Below are 23,469 nucleotides of genomic sequence, written 5' to 3' on the forward strand. Positions count from 1 at the left end.
GAATGGCAGAAGGTAAGTGCCTGGATGTCCACTGGGCTCTCAGCACTAGAAAACCTGCAGGGATTGGGGTTCTTTCTGCCCAAGCGCTGCTGGGCCTGATGTGTTGGCTCAGTTTGAGGTGGTCTTGGTTGGGGTGTCTGTTGGAGGCAGACGAAGCAAGTCTAAAGAAAGGCATGTCATAATCTGCCTCAAGGAATTATGGTCAGTCTTGAAATATTTAAGCTCCTTTTTCCATATTTTGACAATTTCTGGAAAACGCCTGTGTATTTCTCCTGGTCCTAACATTACCCAGAGCAGGACCTGCAGCCCATGTTGGAAGTCACTTTGGTAGGGTCCCCCAGCTCTCTCCTCTGGGGGACTTACAAGCATTTCACAACAGGTGGCAAACACAAAACACCGATTTCCCCCTTCAGGGCTTACTTTACCCATGTTCCTTCCCTCCCACCACATTCCCTCTCCTTTCACATCTATAAATTACTCTTCCTATTTGTTTTTACTTTTTCAGTCCTTAACTTTCCTTCCTTTCATCTATTTCCATAATAAAACAATAATGATATGACCGAAGAGACAAGGGCAACAAGAGACAAGATTAGGTAACTTTGTAAAACAAATTCCTAGAAAGACAAGTGCTCTTGAAACTGACGCAAGAAGAAGTAAAACATCTCAATAGACCTGTGAAAAGTAGTAAGTGAATTCATAATCAAAAAACTATCCACAAAGAAAAGCTCAGGACCAGAGAGCCTCACTGGTGAATTCTACCAGATCTTTTAAAAGGAATTAATCCCAGTTCTTCATAAATTCTTCCAAAAAACAGAAGAGGAAGAAACACTTCTCAACTCAGTCTATGAAGCTAATATTATCCTGATCCCAAAGCCAGACAAAACAAGAAAAGGAAACTGCAGACGAAAATCTTTTATGAATATAGATGTAGAAATCCTCAACAGAACACCCAGCAAACCAAAGCCAGCAACATATAAGAGGGATTATACATCACGGCTAAGTAGGATTTATCCTAGAAATTTGAGAAGTAGAGACAAGTAAGGGGAAGTTTTGGTATAAAGCCCAGACTGCAGCAGGGTCTCGAGTCTGGGTCAAGGTGGGTGGCAGGAGTGGGAGGAACCAAGGGTCACAGTGTTTACCCTTTTCTGGGAGGAGCTGGCTCCCTTTCCTGTGTATGGGGACTGAGAAGTTGTTCTCTGCTCTTCTGACCTGTCAAGCTGCAAAGATCAGAGATTCACAAAGAGCTTCTAGCTAGATGGGACTTCAGAGACAAATTAGCCTCAGGTCGCATTTTGCAGGTGGGGAAAACTGAGGACCACAGAAGCAGAGTGACATGCTAATAGTCAGGGGGATAACTGGTGAGAGCCAGGACTGGAGCTCTCACTCTCTGCTTCCATCGAGACTCCTTCCCTCCCCTGGGTCATGTCCATTGCTGTTCAAGTTACTGAGCGTGGATGCAATTCATCTGGTTGATCTTGTCATCATGGATATCAGGGAGATGATGAAAGTAATAATAATAGAGCTAATACTTATATAACACTCACCTTGTGCCAGGCAAGGTTTTAAGTGCTTAACATGCATTAACTCACCTAATCCCCATGGAAACCTTACAAAGGATATCAATGTTCCCCTATTATGGATGAAAACACTGAGGCAGAGAGGTTAAGCAACTTGTCAAGGTCATTCACCTAGCAAGAGGCAGAAGCCTGGCTCTTTGCACAATTAATCCCCATCTCCTCTTGGAGAGAAGAAGGAAGGCCTCTTTCAAGCCTGGTGCCTGACTATGAAGTGCACCCCATGTCAAAGACACATCCCTGCACATTTTTAAATCACTGCTGGAACAGCCTGGCCCAGGAACCTGTGTCCCCGACTGCACTATTTACCAAATCTGGAGCAGACTTTACCGGGTTTTTAGATTTTGTCTCTGATAGGGAGAAGGTGGACCATGGAACTCAGAGATGTGGAATTTCTTTACTGTGGAGTCCATGGGAGTCAGAGGGAGCCACTGGTCCAGAAAGCGTATGCAGAATGTCATGTATCTGAACTTACGGTCTGCACATGTCATTAGGGTTGTGGCAGCTGGAGTGTTACGATACTGGAAAGCTTCCCAGGCCAACCTGTGCCTTGATCATTCCTTTACATCCCATGGCACTTTCAGTACCTTGTCCAGAAGAGCTTATACGCTCTTCTGGAAAGATCTGTGCACGCCTGGACAAAGAAATGAATGAAGCTTTTCCCCTTTCTGTGTGCTGGTGGCGACACGGGGGTGTGGGACATGGCGTCTTCCACCTCCACTCGGGTGACCGAGGCAGACAGGGCATGAAGTCCAAGTGCCGTCAGCCTTGGCAAGTCGCCTGGGGTCATGGGGCCTCACTCAGTCCCCCCGGTCATGACTCAGGACGCCACGGTTACCAGGTTGGGCCTGAAGAAGCTCTGATGCAGGTCAGAGCTCTGCCCAAGCCCCCAATCTGACTGGCCCTTCAGGCATATACCCTAACCATTCCTGCCAGGCCAGTGCCCTCCGGAGTATGTCCTTAACTGGGGTCACGGTGCGGGTCTAGATGGCCTGGACCCCAGAGGCATAAGGGCAATTTTGATGACTCCGATTAACCGTACGAAGCAAAATAGCCATCATGTCCCCTTTGTTAAACCTGCCCTCTCTGTCTAGCATAGAGGCACACAGTAGGTGCTCAATAAATGTTTGTGGAATTAACAAAGTATGCCCTCATCCCATCTTAACATAAAGTGGCTTAACAGTGTCAACACCTTGAAGGGAGCCTTGTTTACTTCTTAAATCTAGAGAAAGTGCAGAGCAGGGCGAGCTCAGTACCACGGGAGTCAGGGCGTGAAACAAACCTAAGTTCATTGAGTTTGGTAAGGACCCCTGCCCTCAGAGGCAGCGTCTAGTGAGGGCTCCTCCTGCATCCTTCATGTATGTGTGTGTATCCTGTCCCCAGACCGCTGCCTCCTCGAGGACAGAGGGACTGCACTCCAGAGACCTCGCATCCCTACCCCCGAGTTGAGTCCTCAGCACACAGCAGGGACTCAGTTACCGAACGAACTAGAGAATACAGACACAGTGTGTGAAAGCTCGAGCACACATCCCAGGAGTTATCGGTGGGAGCCACGATCAGGATCGCAAACAGGAACTTTCTCCTTATAGGATTTTTGTTGTGCACCTGCCGATCTCTAAGAAAGACTTCCGAACATGGATACTGTTGTCCATAGTGCCTGTTCACGGAAAGGAGGCAGTATACGAAGTAGACATCGGCATTAGCCATCAGACTGGTTTTGGATCCATGAATTTGTGGCTATGTGCCCTGGGGCAGATGAATTCCCCTCTCTTAGCTTAAAAAAAAAAAAAAAAAAAAAAAAAAAAGCGACAGACAAGCAGGCCCCTTTGCATTGCTGGTTTGGATTCAGTAAATTCTGCTCAAGTACTTTGCACACAGTTGGTGTCACATACATGTCATCTCCTTTCCTGTGGGCCTCTCTCCTTGCTCTCTCAGTCCTCATTTCCCTCCTCTAAAAATAAGGCGGTGACCCTTAAGGGCCTCTTGTGTGGGTGAGTGCAGACAGAACAAGATGTCCTGTGGCCACTTTCAGAGTGGAGTGGCAAGGACCGTGACGCGCATGCACTTGCCTTTAAAGGAGACACTTGATCAGCAAAGCAAAGCACCACAGCATGAACTAGACGCCCCTGCCGCTGACAAACAAGCCCCCTGCAAGCTTCTCCTGGGGGCACGAGCCCATTCTCAGGGGTCACAGGGAGGAAGCGGTTTCCCTGAGCGCTTATTGAGACAGCTTTGAGACTGTTGCTTCTAAAGCAGTTCTTTCTAAGCTGAAACAAAGTGTCCAAGAGGCTCTCGTTTTTCCAGTCTACCCAGCAAGACAGGTCTTTGATCTGCTTGTTACGGAAACTCTGTTTTGGGTGATTCCCATCTACAAAGAATAAACAGCTCCAAGTGGGGTCACATTGGGTTCCCTCCTGAAACACGGAGTTTCTTTAGGGAAATCCGCTCCAACAGAGGAAAGCCATGGTCTTCCAGACACCTAAGGGTTTTTAAGAGACTGACGGTCAGAGCCAGACCTGACTGTGCTTTTAGGCACCTATGGAGGGACTCCCACCCTGGCCCCAAGTCTCCCACCTGCAGACTGGAAACAAAGCCTGTCCGTATGCCACACCTCGCAGGACACCTGTGAGCCTTCTTTGGCGAGACTTACTCAGTTTGGGCTCTTAATGAAGAAAACCTTGTCTGATTATGTGCATTAAGCTGTGCATGGCTGATCTAAGGTTTGGGCTGAGAGACGGGGGAACTGGGGTCACCCACTGCACGGAGTGAGGCGAGGGCATGGAAAGGGACTACCTGGCCGGCCCTGCTGCCAGCATTGGTACCTCATTCCCTAGACAAGGCCCTGGTTCCGTGTAAGGGGGCTTCCCATCACAAGGTGCCACGTCCTGCTCCTGGAGGACTTTTTGCACGCGTACCTCCCCTTACACGACCCGACCTAGAACACACCAACCACTCAACGGCCCTCGTCCTTTGCTGGGCACAGCCTTCACTTCACGCTTCCTTCCCCACAGTGAGCCTTTCAGTGGGTGTCCGGGAAAGGTTTCTAGCAGTGCTTGGTTTGTTACTGGGTTAGTGACACAGAAGCAGAAGAGAAGCCTTTGCAGGAGCGCTGGGCCTGCCGCAGCAGGCACTCCTACCATGTCGCTCTGTGACTGTGTGGCCCCGTACGCGGCCATCCCGTTGGAGGGTGCGGCTGGCTGCGGTGTGTCGGGCTGGATGTAGCCTCTTCTGTCGATTAGGCTGCCAGAGAAAACCAAACCATACGTCGGAAGAGGGAACAAAAAGCCAAAGGCGTCATCAACCCTATTTTCATTCCCATGTGGGACTCCCTGTTTCTGTCTGGCCCCAGTGCGGGCCCCTGGGGGTACACCCCGACTTACCTTCACGTCCAGTTAGGGACCAAATTCTGTCACCTGGGCCTTTAAAAAATGCCCATAGCATCTGTTCCCTCCCTGTCACCTGCTGCAGGCTCCCATGGTCTCCCACCCCGTCCCCCTAAGCTTCGTCTAGCGCCCAGTCCTCACAAGGTCTCCCTGTCTGCTTGCCCTGCTCTGGGGTCACTCCACCACTCGCCAACACTCCTACTACTTGTCCCCACTTCCCACCCCGGCCTCAGTCTGTGCCTTCTTAGGACAGGCACCGTGTTCCCAGGTCCACTCCTTCCTCAAGCGTGTGACTCCGCAGCCCCAGCCCCTCCCGCTCGCACCGGTGTCGGCGGTCCCTGCATTTTGCTCCCGCTCTGGGTTTTCTTCCCCAGTCACTCTCCCTTCCACTCCACTGTCCGAAGCCCCCAACCCTTGCTCTTGCCCCTTCTCTGGATTCTCCGGGCCCTGCACGGGACCCCCTGTAGTGGCACACACCCCTTTCCTCCTGGTGTCGCCGGGGTTTTATCCGCAGCCGCCCCGTCTAGCAGCCTGCCAGCTCCAGACAGCAGCCTTCATCTTCCCCCAAAAGCACCTGCCCCGGCCCCACGCCCACCCCCACCCTGGACCGGGCCTCTCCGCGGTCCCTCAGCGCGCCCTGTTGGTCACGTCCTGTCGGGATCCCCCGCTGGCCGATCTGCATCTGTCATGGACTGTAGGCGTCACGAGGGCAAGAACCAGGTGTTAATCATGGAGCCCCACCACGGACGCCCAGTAGGAGCTGCGCAGAAGCTTGGTGGCTGAATGAGTAGAAGTGGGTCCCTGTCTCCCGCTGGCAAGTGCCCAGAGAACAGTAAAACCATCTCTTCTGTGGTCCCCGGGGCGCTGTGGCCCAGACAGAAGAAACGGGAAGCTTTATGCAGCCATCAAAAGAGCTGCCTTTTTCCCTTCCCAAGCGAAGGCTCAGTGTTCCTCGAGTCTAAGGGCAGGACTGCAAAGGGCAAGGGGGAGGTTGGGCTGAGGAGTGGCTGCTCCTGGCGTGGCCCCCGCCACGTGGGGCTCGGCCACTGGCCCCGCAGCCTCCGCAAGATGCTGCAGATGCGTCCGGGTGCGTGCGCGCCCCTCCTCCTCCCGAGGGTGGCTGGCCGGTCCCCTGAGGCCGCCCCCCTCCTTGTCAGGTTGCCTCTCAGGAGACATGAGTTTTTCCAATGAGCACCTGCGGGTCTCCAGACCGCACAGTCACAAAGCCTGGAAAAATATTTGTGACAATGCGATTCTCTCTGCTTCCGGTTTCGGTTGGATTCCCAGAGGTTTAGAAAAACCAAGAGGTGACAAGGACCTCCATCTTCCAAAGGTGGGGGGGGCGGGTGCTGGAGCCCCATGCAGCTCAGACCGAGTGTGTGACCCCTGCAAGGGCACAGAAGATCAAGTGGAAAGAGCAAAGAAGGGTGGACGGCGGTCATCTGCAGCCCACGGTGGACGGGAGCCTTGCAGGTCCCCTGGGACGGGCCCGTGTGCAGTGGGGGTGAACTGCGACTTTCCAAAAGCTGTGCTGAAATCCTAACCTGGCTACAGGTGAAGGGGAGGAGAGTCTGCCTTTCAGTGAACTCTGGGGTCCCTACTCACGGAAATGACACCATGCTCCAGGACATGGAAGTGCCCCAAGTCCTTTGTTTTATTTTTAGGTCATAGAGAAATTAAGGGGCTTGCAGAGGATTTCATTCAGGAGCAGAAAAAAAAAAAAAAAAAAAAAAAGAACGAGGTCATCAAAAGAGTCTGAAAGGACAGAAGGGAGGACAAAATGAACAACTTCTCAGCCTTCATCCTCTGTGTTAAGCCTGTTTCATGGACCAACCACATACTCAACACTGTAACATTCTGCCTCAAGTCTCCTTTCAGTCCTCACAGTGGCCTGGGAACCCCTCTAATCTGGACGCCCTCCCCTACCCTCACTTCTTGCTTTGCCTTCTGTGGTCCCCTCACTCCTAGACGTGAGCTCTTTCAGGTCTTCCTCTAATAGGCCATGCTCTCCTCTCACCCCAGGGCTATGGCACATGCTGCTCCTGTGTGTCCTCCCCCAGATTCCTTCCCCCAATTCCTACTCATCCTTACAACAGACGACAACTTTGGCCCTCTCCTCTGGGAAGCCCTCCTGGGTGTCCCATGGAACCTGCACCCTGCCCTCTGTCACAGCCACTCTTTGACTGTGTAGACTGTGTTCTGCTCAACCTGTCAGTGACAGGATGACCCTTCGTACCGGCCCACAGGGCCTGACTGATCATACCTTGGGACTTTCTGTCTTTCTAATTTTCCATTCCCTCTGCTAGACTTGTAGGAGAAACCCCTCTCCCAAACCTGGCCATTTCTACCCCGCAGCCATGCACAGTCCTGGGGACTCGTGCAGGGAACCAAATGTGGGTCTTCGTCCTCATGGTTCCTAGTTCTCAGAGGGAAACATGAAGACATCTCACAAGTACATCGTTACACCGTTTCGGAACACCTTAGGGGGAATTCAGGTACATGAGGTTAGGCACGCTTGTGGTTCGTAGTCCCCGTTGCAGAGGCTTGGCTGGGATGCCCATGGAAGGTACTGGCTCTCTTAGGGGCATTGGGGTGGGTGAGGTAGGGCAGAGAGAGAAGGGGTAGAGAAGGCGACAAGAGGGAGAAGCAAAGACAAGCGCTCTCCCCCTGTCATTTCTGTCCAGGGCCAGTTCCGGGAGCCGGTAGGCACAGTGGGAGAGGCCAGGGGCCCATTTTCCCTGCACAAACCCAGGAGCAAGTCATGTGGTTCCGAGGTGAGAGCCGTCCTCAAGAAGCGCCCCATCCAGAGGGACTTAGCTTCTGGAAAGAATACAGCCCCAGCTCAGCCACAGTAGGAAATTTTATCCAGTCGTGGAAGCAGTAGATTTGGTTGTGATGAGATTTGATAAATAAACGATACAGAGCAGGACCAAAGGCAAATCGAAGAAAGGGGAACAAGAAAAGAGATTTGTTCCAAATGGGAGACTTCAAAATTCCTTTCCTGGGTTCAGATGCGTTTCAGATTTGGGTAAGGAGGCCTGTTCCGTTGTCCTTTGTCTCTTATGCTCCTCTGAGGCCCCTCACCTGGGCCTCACGGCCTGGCCCCATTTTCCACAAATACAAGCCAGTAGGAAGCAAAGCCAATTCTAAAGAAACAAGCATTTCCTGAGGGGTTTTCTGGCCCAAAGAGCCCCAGCAGGGTTCCTGGGTGGGTCTGGAGGTCTCTTGGGGAAAGTCTCGCACCTTCCCGGGCACGTCTGATGCCCCAGCCCAAGGCGACCTTCCATCCAGAGTCCTTGGCTGTCCCTGACCGCAGCCCCTCCTCGGAAGAGGCCCCTGAGGGACAGGCCAGGGGGCTCCTGAGGGGCCTCAGTTTGGGGGGAGAGTGGCATAGTAGGCTCCCAACTTTCTAGGCCCAAACTAGAAAACGATCAACTGCTAATTACCCAGTAGTGCCAGTTATATAACCTGTTATTACAAGGCCTAAGAATATATGCTTGGGCTTATTTCTGGGGGGAGGGCAACACTCTTACTGCCCTAATGATATTTCAGTGAGCCTGATGATAAAATCGAGTTTGCCTTCCACGAGCACACATTGGCCATGACTGGCCACGGAGGTCCAAGCACAGAGTGGGGCCACCTCAGAGACCATCCCGGGGCTCTCGTGCAGTGCATTTATGCATTTAGAAGCCAAAAGGGAGGAAGTAGCATGTTTTGGAAACTCATTCTAGAGACTCGGAATACGTGCTTAATAAATACATTGGATGATTATTTGATGACTCTGTTGGAAATGCTCTACCTGACAGTCGACTCACAAAAAATGAGGAGCTGACTGCATTTTGTAACTTGGGTAGCTTCCCCAGGGGGTGGGGGGGGCAGCACGTACATCCTTCATTCACACTCGTTCTGATGCCAGAGCCTGGATTTGGGTCCTGACCAGGTGGCATTTACTAGCTCGGCAAACGTGGGCGCATGTTGGAACCTCTCTGGGCCAGTTTCCTCATCCACAAAATGGGATAGAATAGTGCCTACCTCTTAGGTACAGAGTGAGGTTTTAAAAGCTGATACATATAGGGACGCCTGAGCGGCTGGCTCAGTTGGTTGGGCAGCAGACTCTTGATTTTGGCTCAGGTCGTGATCTCCGGATTGTGAGATCGAGCCCTGCGTAGGGCTCCACACTCAGTGCCGAGTCTGCTTGAGACTCTCTCTCCCTCTACCCCTCCCCCCACTCGGGTGCACGGGCTCTCTCTCTAAATAAATGAAATCTTTAAAAGCCGACACACATAAAGCACTTAGAGCAGATCGAACACTGCTCGTGAGTGTCAGCCGCTGCCATCACAGTGCTGGCGCGTTACCACCACCATGGAAACTCAGCTCTCAGCACCCATTTCTACAGCTTTCCTAACTGCTTCCTCCATTGGGTCCTGGACCCCCTACTTGGCTAACCACCACTCTCTCTTCAGCATGGATGCTCAAGATGACTCCACAATTAATGAATGGGAGTCACATGCCTCAGTTTCTCCATTTTCCTCATCCTTGACAAAAATTCAGTGAAAGAACCAAAAAGACGGCAGGAACAGCACCATAAGCAGCACCAAGGCCACGTCTCCGTGGCACAAAGCTGACCATTGGCCTGGCGGTCACCCAGAGGGTGCGATCGAATCTAACAGCGGGTTTTGTGGCTGGCTCTCTACCTCACAAGGCCTGCGCTGCCACACCTAAGTTGTCGGCTTTTCCGAAGTCCGCTAAAGCGCCTGATGCTTTCCGAATCTCACCTTGGAGAGATGGGCCCGCACAGGGCAACACAGCAATTGGTGAAGATGTTCCCGTAGCTGTAGGGATTGTAATTTTCTTTGCCTCTTTTATTTGACCAAGATCCTTTAATCTGAAAGAAAAAGGGACACAATTAACACCAATGCCACAGCTGAGGGAAACTGGATTGGAGGAAGGCCATAAAGAATGCGAAGTCATCTTTACTCATTTCTTTGCCAGGAGAAACCGAGACACTTTCTCCAGAAAAACAGGCAAATGTTTTTTTCTCTCTAATGTGAACCAAACCTGGGTCACATTAGAGAGAAAGTAACATTCTTTGGGGACAATAATCTCGTTTCTATTACATGGCTCCAGAAGGTCAGCTCACATAAGCCTGTGGAGGGTTTTTCAGACCCACAGTTGGCGAGCTCAACAGTAGTTAAATGAATGGTGGCCGACGGTTAACACGGCTCCCCGCCAACTTACAGCCTGACTGAATCTGGCCTCACAGTGTTGCCCAAATAATCTCACAGATGCGAATATCCACAGCTACCAAATACAAGTAACTGTTAATATTCTCTTAACTCACGTATCTCTCCAGCCTTTAAGGAGATCTGACCGAATCTGAGGTAGTTAATCATGGTACTGACAGAGACTGTCAGAAGCTAAATATTCAGAGCAGAGAGGACCAGGCTGTGAGGAGCCTTGCCAACATCGGGATTTCTCTTTTTATACCTCCTCTCTGGCCTCATTAAGTACACACAGGCAATCCTGGACAGAAAGTGAAACTCTGGGTCAGGGTGGTCTCCTCCAGAAATGCAACGCTCATGTGGTAAACCTGAGAGGTGGATTCATTCGTTCACCCCGAGATGTCAGCTGGCCATGGTGTCCCTTCAGGGGACGTGTGACAGGTTGCTCACAAAACTACTGAAAAGGAAGAGAATCTCTTCCCTCAGTATCTGGAATTGGGTGTCCCTTAGCCGACCTCAGAATCTGACTGATGTGGTCAGAAAGTAGGACAATTTGGAGATCCCCAGCTGGGAATCGTGGAGGCCGACGTATGAAGATGCTTCCACGACACATTTTTCGCTCTCAGAGGCTCACATCTGGACTAGGATATGCAGAAGGCCTTGGCCCCCAAGCTCTTGTCTCCTTTCCCTCTCTGCCTCTGGACACAGACGCCCACACCCAGCACCGCAGCCCGCCGAGAACTTACGTCTTCATTCGTCGTCTGGTTGGAGCTGATCAGGTACGTGTGGAAACCCGAGAGGCCGACGATAGACCAGACCGAGAAGAAGCACACCACGGCCTCCAGCACAGTGGCCTGGAGTCAAGGAGCAGAACGGGGAAGGCAGGGGGACTCTCAGGGTGCCCAAGGAGCCGGGATGACATGAGGTTTGGACAGGAAACACTCACAGACACTCCCTAAGGCCTTTGAGCTTGTCTTGCTTCGCATCAGGGCCATCCCTAGTCAGAGCGGTGTCCTTCAGGCTGGCAACGTGTCCCCTTCTCTTCTAACCTCACCTCGCTCATGCTCAGTGAACCATCAGTGGGCTCCCTGAGCTGTCTCATCAACAGTTCTCTCTCCCCCAGTCTGGTGTCAAGGGTAGGAGTGAATTGTCACAAAGCAACAATTGACAGTTGGGCACAGGTCTGGACACTGGTGCCTGTAAGCCTGGGCAGGCCTTCTCGGCATGCTTTCTCTCTCCCTGACGGTCCCTTCACCCAACAGTGGCTGCCCGCCCCCACCTATGAGTGGGTTTCTGAGCCAGGGGGCCTTTTCTCAGAGTGGCATCGGTGGAGGGGTATTTCTAAGTAAGGGGACTTCTTTCCAGCCCCTTAACCCATGCTGACACATGGGGACATTTTCAGCTAGTCGACAGGCGACTAGGAAGTGCGGATGCTCACCAGACATTGAGGGAGGGGGAGTCCAGAATTCCACAAGATGTGCCATAGCCAGAGGAAAGTGTGGTGTCCCTCAACAGCTGACATAAATCAACCTAGAGTGTGGCACTTTGAAAGGACTAGAGAATTCTTCTGTCCCACAAATGTTCATGAAATTCTATTTACAAGATATAGATGTTTCACAGGGAAAAACAAAAATATCCATCCTAGGTCTGGGAGTTGAAATACACACCATGCATCCCCCATCGATAAGTCACACCAGGCTTGGAAAGAGCAAATTCCCGTGCTTTCTTTATGCTCCCAAGGACAGAAGCCATAGAGCATGCTGTAATAGACCACCATTGATTTTTTTTTTTTCAGGATTGGAAATAATTGATCTTTCGGCCAGAGAAATGAACACGGTATTCAGTGTGGTGTCAGACTCTGCCATGTCATTATTAACAAATACCATGGTCCGGCACGCGGGGTGGCATGCGAAACAGGAGAAGCCAACAGGCTCCTTGCCTGACTGCCTTTCGGCACCAGGATGAAACATGGGCTGTGCTCTGGGCGACGGAGAGCTATGCTTCACTCTTCGAAGGTTTGAACTTCTAGAAACCGCAAGCACTCAGAAAAACACTTACTCTGATGTTAGATGGACACATGAAGAGGAGAAGAATGTTCTTCTGCCAGCTAGCTAAGAGGAAAACAGCCCCAGGTACCCAGTCTTCCAGATGCCAACATACGGGGCTCCCAGCGGGCCTTGTCCGCTCCTCACGGAGGCAGGCAGGAGGGGGACAGAAGTGAGGAGTAGCTACATCTTTTGAGAAGGGAAACTAAGGCACCACTTTGGAAAAGCAGGTAGGTATGGACATGTAGGGAGGATCGGTGGGGGCAAGAGAGAGATGCAGAGAAGGAGACCCCATCCCAGGGGGACCACCAGCCTGGGCACCCCCTTTTCATTTCTCCCAGGGTTGTCCAGATGGGGCAACTGGTGATGAGGGGAGGCTTCGGGTGCACCTGGGGACACACGGATGGTGGCCCTTGTAGCAAAGATGGTCTCATTCTCAGCTGCCTTCTCATAGGTGGGGACTCACAGATGCCCCTCCTCCGACCATCCCTACCCCCGCTCCCGGGACAGACGGGGCAAGAAACCCCGTGGGGTCTAAAGGCAGAGGTGAAGCGGAGCCCAGGGAAAATGATGGACGTAAGCAGCGGGAAGGCTGAGTCAAGGAAAAGTGGGTTGCATTAAGGCAGGTGACCCTGGCAATGAATTTGCACAACTGGAAGAAAAGGTAAGAGCTAGAAAGATCAGAGAGGAGGGGACCCATGACACGGAAACAAGCAATGGTCAGGGTAAAGAAGAGAATACAGAATGAAGGCAAAAGACTTATTTGCTGAATCATACATGAAGAGCCAAACTTCTGTCTCAGGAACACTTCGGTGTCGCCAAAAGTTTGCAGTTGGGTAGAAGATGGTGGCGTTGGAACAGACACAAATGCTAATGCATGAACCATCTAAAAACAGGCATGTCCGTGCAGGAGGATCACAGCATTTCAAGTGGCTTCGGCCCAGCTTCTGGCTGCTGCCCCATTGCAGCGGCACTTAACACGACCACTCGGAGGAGGCATTGTTACCAGCGGACATGTAACATTCAAGGCTTACAGCTCCAAAAATAAGCTTGCAGTTTTTTGTATTAGTATCTCATGAGCTTTAGAGACGTTTTATAAATAGCAGACTGCATGGTTAGCTCAGAGCTGGGTCAGAATGACAAGAAGACAAGGCAGGACGCAAGATGCAGCCCCCGCGCTAGCCCCCCCGGGCGGACGCCCCCCACCGTGTGTCGTAAGGAGCCGTCACCGCCGTTCATAACAACTTGTGGCTGGTGTTTCTGGCTACGTGGCAGGTGGCACTCCAGAGGCTTCACATGGGTGAACTCACTTGATGCTCAGTCAGTGACTTGGTGAGAAGTGGGATTCCCAATTACCCAATAGGGAAACTGAGGCAGGGAGAAGTTCAGTACTTTGCTTGAGAAATAGTAGACCTGGGAATGGACTCCTGGATGTGTGGCTGGGCCACTAGGACAGAAAAGCCGTGGGCTGGGTCCTTTCCTATTCCTGTGGAGGCCCTGATGGCTCTAGGCTGACCGCATCCCATTGGGGAGACGGGGACACTCTGTGTCACGGATTTGTGACCCTATGGCCGCCTAAGTAGACCACTCCCCTTCAACTTCACTTTCAGGCAGGGGGACAAATAATTGAACACATCTTCTTACTGACTCGATAGCCAGATGGTGAAAATACCTATGCCTTGATAAGATCAGTATTAATTTCTCTTGGGTGTCTGGATGGCTCAGTCGGTTAAGCATCTGCCTTTGGCTCAGGTCATGATCCCAGGGTCCTGGGATCGAGTTCCGCATCAGGCTCCCTGCTCTGTGGGGAGCCTGCTTCTCCCCTTTCCTCTGCTTCTCATGAATAAATAAATAAAATCTTTAAAAAAATTTCTCTTAAATGTATCAAACCTATTTACTGAGAATTTTAAAAGGGGAAATGAGGGGAAAAAACATGCCAATTCCACTGAGACCTAATTTAATAAGAGCTGGATGTTTACTGCCTCAGAGATGGCTCCAAATTACAGCAGTTACCACAGCCAGCCTCTGTCTCCCTGTGGCCTCCAGTAAGACAGGGAGCCCCTTGTGTGGTCGGGGGTGGAGGGGCATTGGCATTCTATTCTCCGTAGCTTCTAGCCCAGGATAGTGCACATCGAGGTAATCACTAGATGACTGTGGGAATGCAAAAGCCTGGAAAATGCTGATGGGCAGACACCCGCCCACTGGGTTCCCGCGCCATCCCAGAAGCACCGGCTCCGTGCCTTTCTGTGTGTGCAGCCAGCCCTGCACTGAGGACAGCAGAGGTGGGGAGGGATTCCCTCCCTGCTCAACGGAAGTAGGGGTCTGTCTGCCCATGAGAGGTAAGCAACGCGAGAGTCCCTTGTAGACATGTGGGCAGGGTGTTGGACAGCCTGGCGAGGGCATCTCAGTATCTGGAAAATCACAGAAGGCGAGAGATCATGAACCAAAGATTTTTAATCTTCCTGGGTCCCCACTCTTTTCTCATAAAAATATGCACACACGCTTTTTCTTCCCCTTATAATTTCAGGAGTTTTGGAAACTCCCCTGATACCTCTCCACAGATACACACAGACCGCAAGTTAAGAGGTCCTGATTTATTTTAATCCCTTAATTTTACAGCTAGGAAGCTGAGGCCCAGAGGGGTCAAGCCACTTTTAGCAGCTCACACAGCAGTTCACGGTAGAACAGAACTAGAACTTGGTCTCCAGACTTCTAGGACAGAAAGAACCCTTCCCAAGGCCCCATGAGATGGCAATGTCCCAGGACAGGCTCCCACTTACAGCAGCAAGGCCACCTGTGATCTGGAACCTGACCCATCTGTCCCACAGTCTTTGTCTTCCTTAGCATGTCGCCAGCCATCTTTCCAGTTTCCGCCAATCAGGAAGGCGATGGTATTTTTTGCCCAGTGCCAAATCCGGGTAACAGTTTATTTTTAAAAAGTCTGTGTTTCATGTCCGTTTCCTCATTGACCTAAATCCTCTGGGTTCCAGAGTGGCCGGGGAATGCCGAGTCCAGGCTCTAGCTCGGGCACTTTCCTTCCTGAGCACTGGGTGACCCAGGCTCTGGGCGGCCTATGGGGCTGAGGGGCACTTCTCTCTGCAGCCACAGCCCTCACGAATTTTAATCCACTTCAGGTCTCTGTTGTGGGTTCTGATGTTTAAAATGTAAGAAACAAATGTTCTTGGTCATCTTTTTTTTTTCCCCTTAAAAATCACAGTAAACTCGGCAGCGCGCCCTCCCAGGAAGGGTTTCTGTGGAAGCCGGCCTTCGGCGAAGCTGCCCTCTCTTCTCTAGACTCAGCGTCTACGTCAGCATTGGATGCTTGTGGATATTTGGGGTCAGGAATCTGTCAGCATGTTTTCCACACCTACTGGATGACCCTATAGTCCTTAGACAGAGACGGGAAAACGCAGCTCTTGCCAACCGTCACCCGAGTGCCACCCTGCGTCGGGGGTGCAGGCCCTTCACATCCCGGTGATTCGCGTGGCAGATACTGTCCCTGCAATGGCTCATTGGTATGTGTATGGACTCCTAGAATACCATCTGGAAAGACCCACAAACACCGACAAGGTCAAGAGCAGTGCTCCTTTTTTAACCCTTGTGTTTCTGACCATTTGAAATCTTTTACGATGAGAGTATGTTCTTGTAGTACTTGAGCGATTTAAGAAACCCAACACCATCCTCCCCCACTCTGTGCCCTCATGAGATGTAATCTGATGTTGCTTCTTCACGGGACTCCCCCAGTCAGACTGGTCAAGGGCACTGGGAAAGCATCTCCACTCCCTGCGCAGAGAGAGGGACTGGCGGCGAGGAGATCCGGCCCCTAGTTCTGGCAACACTGTTGAGCAGAAATTAGGGTCACATGACCCTTCAGTGCTGACTCAGCTGTAAGGGACCTCAGGGCGCCTGTCCTACCGATTTTCTGGGGTCCCTCTGAGGATCCACAGATATCGGGACAGAAGGGTCTGTCCTAAAAGCTGAGTTTAGCAAAGGCTTGTGCTGCCTTCATTAATTTTGCAATGGGCAGTACGGTGTCCCTCCTTCCTGGGGGCACTGAGCAGACTTCTACCACATTCCATTCAGACAGAACCATGTCCATTAGGCCACCGGTGCCTTTCAGACATTGCGCCTTGAAATGAATGCAAACTGGGGATAAAAAGGCTTTCTGTCAGAAGCCTCCACCCACGTACAATCAATTACCATTTGATTTAGCAACCACTGGAAACTCTTCATTTGGGAGTGCCGAACAATAAGTCATGATTAAAAATGACTGTAATCCTTTTAATTGGATGTTAATGCTGTTTCATTGCAACGACCGTTGATCACAGGGCTTCCCTTCTCTGGCTCCTCCTCAAATGACACCGCCCGCCCTGGGGTCCTGTCCCTGTGGGGTTCCACCTCGCCGAAACTCGAAGCTTGGGAGCCCGGGGAGTGGCCATGTGGCTCCCCAGGCACCATGTGATGGGCCCCATTTCCTGTGAGGTTTGAGCATTGTCACCGCAGGCTCCTGACTTCTTCCTCCTTCTGTATTTCATGCAAGGAACTACAGAGGATCCTGAAGGTATTTCTAGTCTCAAACGGTGGTTCCCGGGGCGAGGGGTGTCATCGTTTAGGTTCTGCTCCTCAGTAGACTATAGAAGGAGGGATTCTTCTCCAAAGGAGGTATTTAAAACTGAGAAGACCCGTCAGCACTGAGAACCTGGCGGGAGTCAAACCGACGGGGGCGGGGGGGGGGTCGGTATTCAATGGTACATACAACCATTTATGCTCTTTGTAACTAAAAACCCAGCACCTCACTTCTTAGCATGGGCAAGTCTGATGTTCCTGAAATTCTCCACTGTTTCCAAAAGAGTAAAGAAGATGCAGGCTGGGACTGCTGTCATCTCCTGTCATCTCCCTGCCCGTCTTGTCCCTGCTGGGCTGCTGTGCTGTCATGTTCCCCTGGGGGCCTGCTCTTGGTCCCCGATGTCCTCTGGGAGAGCATCAGACAGACAGAAGGTCACAGACCTTGAGATGGGCAGATCATCCTGAATTCTCAGGTTGCGGCTGTGCTTCAAAAGCGGAGAGCCTTCCTGGCTGAGGTGGGAGAGGTGGGCGGAGGACGGGCGGGAGAGCTTCAAAGTGTGGGAGGGACCCGACCCGCTGCTGCTCTCTCTGAAGAGTAAGGAAGTCCTGAGTCTGAAAACGGAGAAAGGGGCCTTTGTCCTACATCCCACAGACATGGTCAAGCACCCGAATGAGCCCAAGAAAGGGTTCTCCCCCGGAGCTTCCGGATGAGAGTCGAGGGTGGTGATGCCTTGATTTCAGCGCTGTGGGACCCAGAGCAGAAATGAGCCAAGCCTGCGGCCTTCTGACCTACAGAACGGCACAGCAATGACTTTATGTTGCTTGAAGTCTCCAAAATACAGCAGGCGCATGCTGGGGTCCCACAATCACAGGCAGGCGGTGGCCGCCACGGGCTCCCACTGGGCCAGGTGGCTGCCGAGCTCCTGACGTGGGGGACATGTCCGGGTGACACACAAGAAGGGACATACCTCAGCCCCTAGACCTGGCAACAGCATCTGGAAAGGCAGTGACTGAGATGCCTGCGTGTTTTCAAAATCTGGGCCATAGCAAAGACTCTTTACTTCTACCCGAGAATGTTATTTGGAGGGAAACAAGCTGAAATTTGCTCTGAACCTGACAAAAGCATTTCTCTCTCTCCTCTCCTTTCCGTGCGGACGGTTTCTCCTGCAAAGTCAGCGGGCCGCTCGTTCCACCAGCAGCATCTGTCTGCTTCCCTTTCCGAGGAACGCAATGCTCTTGATTATACACAAGAGCACAGCCAAATCATGAGAATGAGCAGACATGTGTGCTCTAAAAGAAGGTTCTGGAAGAGACCGTCCGTTGGACATCTTGCCACAAAAGATGCTTCTTTGAAATCACTCCTGTCACGCACATAAACAATATTCTGGTGCTGCGTGTCCTCACTTATATTTCGTATAACTGACTTTGTCACCACAGCATGTCAAATATGGAATGGCTAACTCTAGCAGGTCAACAAATTTTGAGACACAAAAGGGTTGAAAGAAATAACCTTAAACCTCATAACTGTGAGGGTAAGCAGGAATCTAGACCTCGCTCTTTGGTCCTTCCTTGGGATATGATAAGATCCATGCGTCGGGAGGTCTGTAACAGATATCAGGAAGACCCATCAACAACAGACCAACCACGCACAAGGAGTGCGTGTGCTCTGCTCCAGGGGGACAGCTGTGCCCAAAGGGAGTAGGAGGTGAGCCCCAGGGAGCAGGAGGGAGTCTGCTGTCCCCAGGGATTGGAGCAGCTGAGATCCCCCAGGTCCCAGGTCAGGCTTTCTCCTCCCCTCCCCATGGAGAAGAGTCCCCATCACGGATGCTTGTTCATTGTCTGGAAAGCTCCACAGGCATCCATATAGGCACACGCTGTCAGAGAAATCACAGGTGCCAGGGACAGAGGAGGGGCAGTGGCTTAGGCTGCCACCATCTCGAGGCTTCAGAAGGTGATCTGGCTGCAGCCCAGTCCTCGGTTCTGGTTCTCAGGTGCATTTATAAAACTTCACGAGACTGGCATGTTTTCATGATGTAACCAATTTTCTGAAAGACAGATAAGCCTCTTCTTCAAGACAAGTCTTGACTGTAAGATATACCCAAGCAACATGTCTTGAAAATAGAAGGGCACAGAGGAGATGATGGTGGAGGGTGTCACTGCTTACAGCACTGGGAAGAGGGACAAAGAATGACACTTCCCGTGGGACCTGTTCTTAGCGGCCACAGACATCAACAATTTTGATCTCAGGACCACCTTTCCTTCTGGATAACTCCTAGCTAACTCTTGCCTCCAGGTCCTTCATAGGAGACAGGATGTACCTGTAAAATGTATTCTTCAAGTCAGCTTTGTAGATCTTCCATATGCCCCTGCCCCCTTTCTGGGAGATCAGCTGACTACAGACTCTGTACTTGTAACCAACATTCTGTGCTTTAAATACAAAAGTACCAAAATGGAGATACTTTATAGAACGAAAATATATACAGGACCACATTTGTTTTCAAATACCTAAATAACACCACACACACACACACACACACACACACACACACACACACACAAAACACACACGCCCCCAGGGACACGAGCTGGTTCATTTTAATAACTAAATGATGTAAATGATATATACATCTTAGCAAACTTCTTCATTCATTGTTTAAGAATCCTCTACCACAAGATGAAGATGACTTTTGGGAGAAATGAGAAGTTCAAGTGCAGTCTACTTGGTTATACGGAGAAGGAAAAGAGGCGGTCCCAGATGGAGCCAGGTCAGTGGGTCCAGGGCGCCAACCCTATACTAATGAATGGGAAATCTAGGGGGACAGGTGAGGCAAGGAGCCCATTCAAGCCCATCATGGGTGAACATTTTCTTTCAAGAAGTTCAAAATACAAAAGCACGTGCCCATACAAACTGCTTGGCAGGATGGGATCAATCCAAATGTCTTGAGATTGACCATCTTTCAGTTAGTCCATTCAAGACTGTGAAAAGGTGTTCTGAGTCTGGGAATAATATAGGTTATCCGGACTGCTTGAAGGTGTGCCTAACAGCACTCCCAGAAGGAATCCATAAAGGGGGTCTGAGGATTCCCATCTGGTGACCTCATAGCGAGCAGGCCACCCACCTAGGGTGTCTGTAAACACTTCGCATGGACCCCCTGCTCATCAAAATGAAGTCCGCTGGACCTTGCCAGCCCTCCTGCCCACACCAACCTGATTTAACAAAAATCAATGCATGTTTCGGGAGTGAGCAAGGATTTACACTTAGCTTTCCAGTTCGAGAGCACTTCAACTTAACACACGCCTAACGAGTCATGCCCAGGTTCAAACTTTCGGACGCTACTGCTTGTCACGTGAACATAGTTTTTTTGGAAGAACAAAAGAGAATACGATTTCTGAGAAGAAAAGCGAAGGCACAGAGGAAGAGGTAGTTGAGTAGAAGGTCAGTCCAATACTTAACACGTTAGCATTGTGGGAACCAGGGCAACCCCAAAGGATATCTTGCAGGACTGTCCTTAAGTGCGTTTAGGAATCCTGTCTGCTGTGAACCTGTGGAAATGAAACCAAAATTTAGTATAATTTAATATTCAAACATTCACCTCCAGAGAAACAGCCCTCATGTTGGAAGTTCTCTCATCTACATAAAAATAATAGGTGTCTAAAGATCAATTAAATAATTACATTTTGTTGTGCTACGGCTCCCAGGATGCTGATCCGGGACCGGGATCCAACTCAAGTTCTTTAACAAGAAAATGGCAGATTCATAATTAGGCCCAACATCTGCAGGATATTTTTTCAATAAAAGCAGATGGATGTCTGCATACTTTCCCATAAATTACAGTTCTGATTACTCCTTTGTTTTCCTCATTTTAATAGGAAAACAGAATACTGGATGTTATTTTTTTCCTCTTCTCTTATGAAAGACTGTTTTTCCAAAGTTCGTTAACTGTTGACCTCGGACATCCTATAAATTAGGCTGCGTCTGAAAGATGTCTTTATCTGTACCCGGAGTACACATCGCTCATAAAGTGGCAGTTTATTACTCACCCCTTTAGGAGTGAATTGCTGGTGCAAAAAATACTTTCTTTAGGGGCTTGAGGAAAGATGCATCTGACGAGAAACATTTTGTCTTTTACGTGTTGTCGTCATGGTTTTTAAACACAAAAGCCCAAGAGGAGGAATGCTTGGCGCTCCCATCCCGGAGTGGTTCCTGCTGTGCTGGGTGAAGCTGTGTATTTGGGGAATGTAATCCGGCCTGGAGCAGCAGCGAGAGGAACAGGTGGGATGGACACAGCGTTCCGTGCTGCTGCAGCCACACGGGGCAGTGAGAGGCAGGGTCCCGCACCCCTCTGTGTAAGAGGGAACTGTGGCCGGCCATGGGAGGGCTAAGCATTTGTCCCCAAGGTCCCATTTCCTCTGTGCTGGCTTCCCCACTGGCCACCACTGAGGCACAAAGATGTGCCCGGCGCTAGGATGCCCAAAGGTGGGAAGATGAATAAGGAAAGCTTAAGGCTGTCGCTTCCATCTCTGTGAGGCCAGGGGGGCAAATCCAGCAAGTGGGCTGGGGCAGATCTTAGAGAAGCAAAATGAGGACACTGAAAGAAATGAATTCTCTTTCCCTACTGAATCCAAACTGGCCCGCTTTCCCAAACTTTCCATTCTCAATGAGGAAGTCTGGCCGTCTGCTTCCTCAGAATCTCTGCTACAACAGGATTCCGCCCTGGTTCCCCTTCCTGTCATGGCCTCCAGCCCCCTCCTCCCCATCCCCCGGAGCCTGTTACCTGGCAGGGAGAACTCAGGGGACAGTTCTCCAGATGCTCTCAAACGGCGTCCTGCCTTGGCCAATGTTTTCAGAATATTGGGGGATCATGGGAGCCATGTAAAAACCTGCCCTTCCTGAGAGCACTGAGTGCCGAGCCAAGTCGGGGGGAGGTGGGGTTGCTTGGGGGTGGGTTGTGGGGGATGCAGAACAAGAGGAGAGGAAAATCCTTATTTGCTTTTGTTCAACATATTCGGGTAATTTGCAAGCAGATAAATTCTGAATGCTTTTTGTTTTTTTTGTTGTTGTTGTTGTTTTATTTTGATGGGATTAAGATATATAAGCACAAATGACAGCAAACTCCATTTTGTTGGGTCTGGGGTGAGTAAAACCTGAGGGGAGATAAAGTGCAGTGTACATCACCCAACTGTGGGGGCAGTGGCCAGTTTCACAGTGAGTGTGTGTGTGCGTGTGCTCCCAGAGCTCACGTGTGCAGGTGTACAAGCAAAAACTGGCCCTTGGTGTCCAGAACTCAGGGGCAAGGTCATAAATACGTCCTGATAATACACATAGAAAAGCATTCTGAAGTTGCTAAAGATGATCCAAAAATGTCAAGTTTAAATTCTATTTTTTAATGTCCTAAATGCACTGAGGTCTAGGTGTTTATTTCTTCTTGAGTCGTTTCTGATTCTTTTGCCTCTTAAGATACAGAGAGGACCCCGGCTGCATTTTTGCCATTTTTCAACTCCGAAATGAGAGGGAAAAGGTGCCTCTGCGGGGGCCATGGTGAGTGTGGAAAGAGCCTCTAACAAATGGTCAGCCCCTTCCCGGGAGCGCACGGGGTCTCGGCCCTCAAGCATAGACTCCCAGCCTGAGTCCCGCTGGCATGAAGGGATTTCAGCCCAAAGAAGGGGACCTAAGTTTTAAAATGCCATGAAAATTTGGGAGATTCTACTTCATGTCCGAATTTGACCAACACATCCATGTGGCATTCTCCATACCGCCTCCTTGGCCTAGGCCCCCGCCCCACTAAAAGAGAGGCAGAGAGTGACTCTAGCCTTAGCACACCATCTATGGTTTCAGCACTGCCCCATGGGGAGAAAGGGAGGCCATGTTCAGATGCTCCCAGAAACAGGGCAGAAGGAGCTCTGCATTTGCTAATGGGCGGTTCCATTTCTGGAATGTGGACAAGAGGCACTGCTCGACTTTAATGTTGCTAATGGCACTGGAACAGAAATTTAAGGGCTTAAGTTTATAGTTCAAAGCCAATTTCCTTCCTTCTCATCATTCCCTGTTGTTGGAAAGTGGATAACCAGAAGTCAAAAGAAATTCAAAGTTATGACCTTCAGAATGGAAAATGAAAAATGTCATTTGCCTAGGCAAATACATATTAATATCCTTAATATCCCAATCTCATTTTTAATAAAGTTGCTTCCTTCATATGCCAGGGATTTACTAATGGTCAGCAGATAACTGGAAATCTTTTTGATTGTGTATCTTTAGTGTGTGTGTGTGTGTGTGTGTGTGTGTGTAAGGATACCCAGTCTTCATTCCCTAGACTTGTTTTCTCAGGATGGGGACTGTTCTTACATAAGCCAGTATCATGTTAAAAGCAAAACAAAACTACTGTTTGATGCTTATCATTACAGCACATTATCCTTTGTGCAAAATGTGGGAATGAGTCTCCCAGGGGATCCCTGAGCCAAAGAGAAAGTAAGGTCACTGAGATTGGAACAGGGGCAAGCATATGAAGGAAAAAATCTTGTAAGTGAAAAGAGAGCTTAATCTGGGTGATCTGGTAGCTGTGGCTGGAAGGATGAGGAATGGGAGTAGAAGGAACAAGGGGCAGGAAGAAGGGCAGAGAAAGAGGTTGGGGGGGTGACAGAGAGGGAGGACAGGGAGGGAGGAAGGAGAGGGAGGGCAGAG

The 23,469-nt window shown here is 50.5% G+C and overlaps 1 protein-coding gene across 5 annotated transcripts in view; it reads right to left on the reverse strand.

The window, feature by feature from the left end:
- The window catches only part of LOC111158684 (zinc finger DHHC-type containing 14), a 269,562-nt gene that overhangs the window by 16,653 nt on the left and 229,440 nt on the right, over nt 1-23,469 (reverse strand). For 3 of the 5 annotated variants that reach the window (XM_022520890.1, XM_022520888.1, XM_022520892.1), the window contains 4 exons: nt 20,285-20,333; nt 10,926-11,028; nt 9,733-9,842; nt 4,712-4,814 (listed from right to left, as the gene is read on the reverse strand). In XM_022520890.1, the coding sequence (XP_022376598.1) occupies nt 4,712-4,814; nt 9,733-9,842; nt 10,926-11,028; nt 20,285-20,333 (365 nt within the window). Of the gene's footprint in view, nt 1-4,711; nt 4,815-9,732; nt 9,843-10,925; nt 11,034-20,284; nt 20,334-23,469 lie in introns of all 5 variants that reach the window. The other 2 variants (XM_022520891.1, XM_022520889.1) reach the window with 1 other exon arrangement.

This window comes from Enhydra lutris, unplaced genomic scaffold, assembly GCF_002288905.1.
Source record: "Enhydra lutris kenyoni isolate GAN:26980312 unplaced genomic scaffold, ASM228890v2 scaffoldscaffold62, whole genome shotgun sequence".
Lineage (NCBI taxonomy): Eukaryota > Metazoa > Chordata > Mammalia > Carnivora > Mustelidae > Enhydra > Enhydra lutris.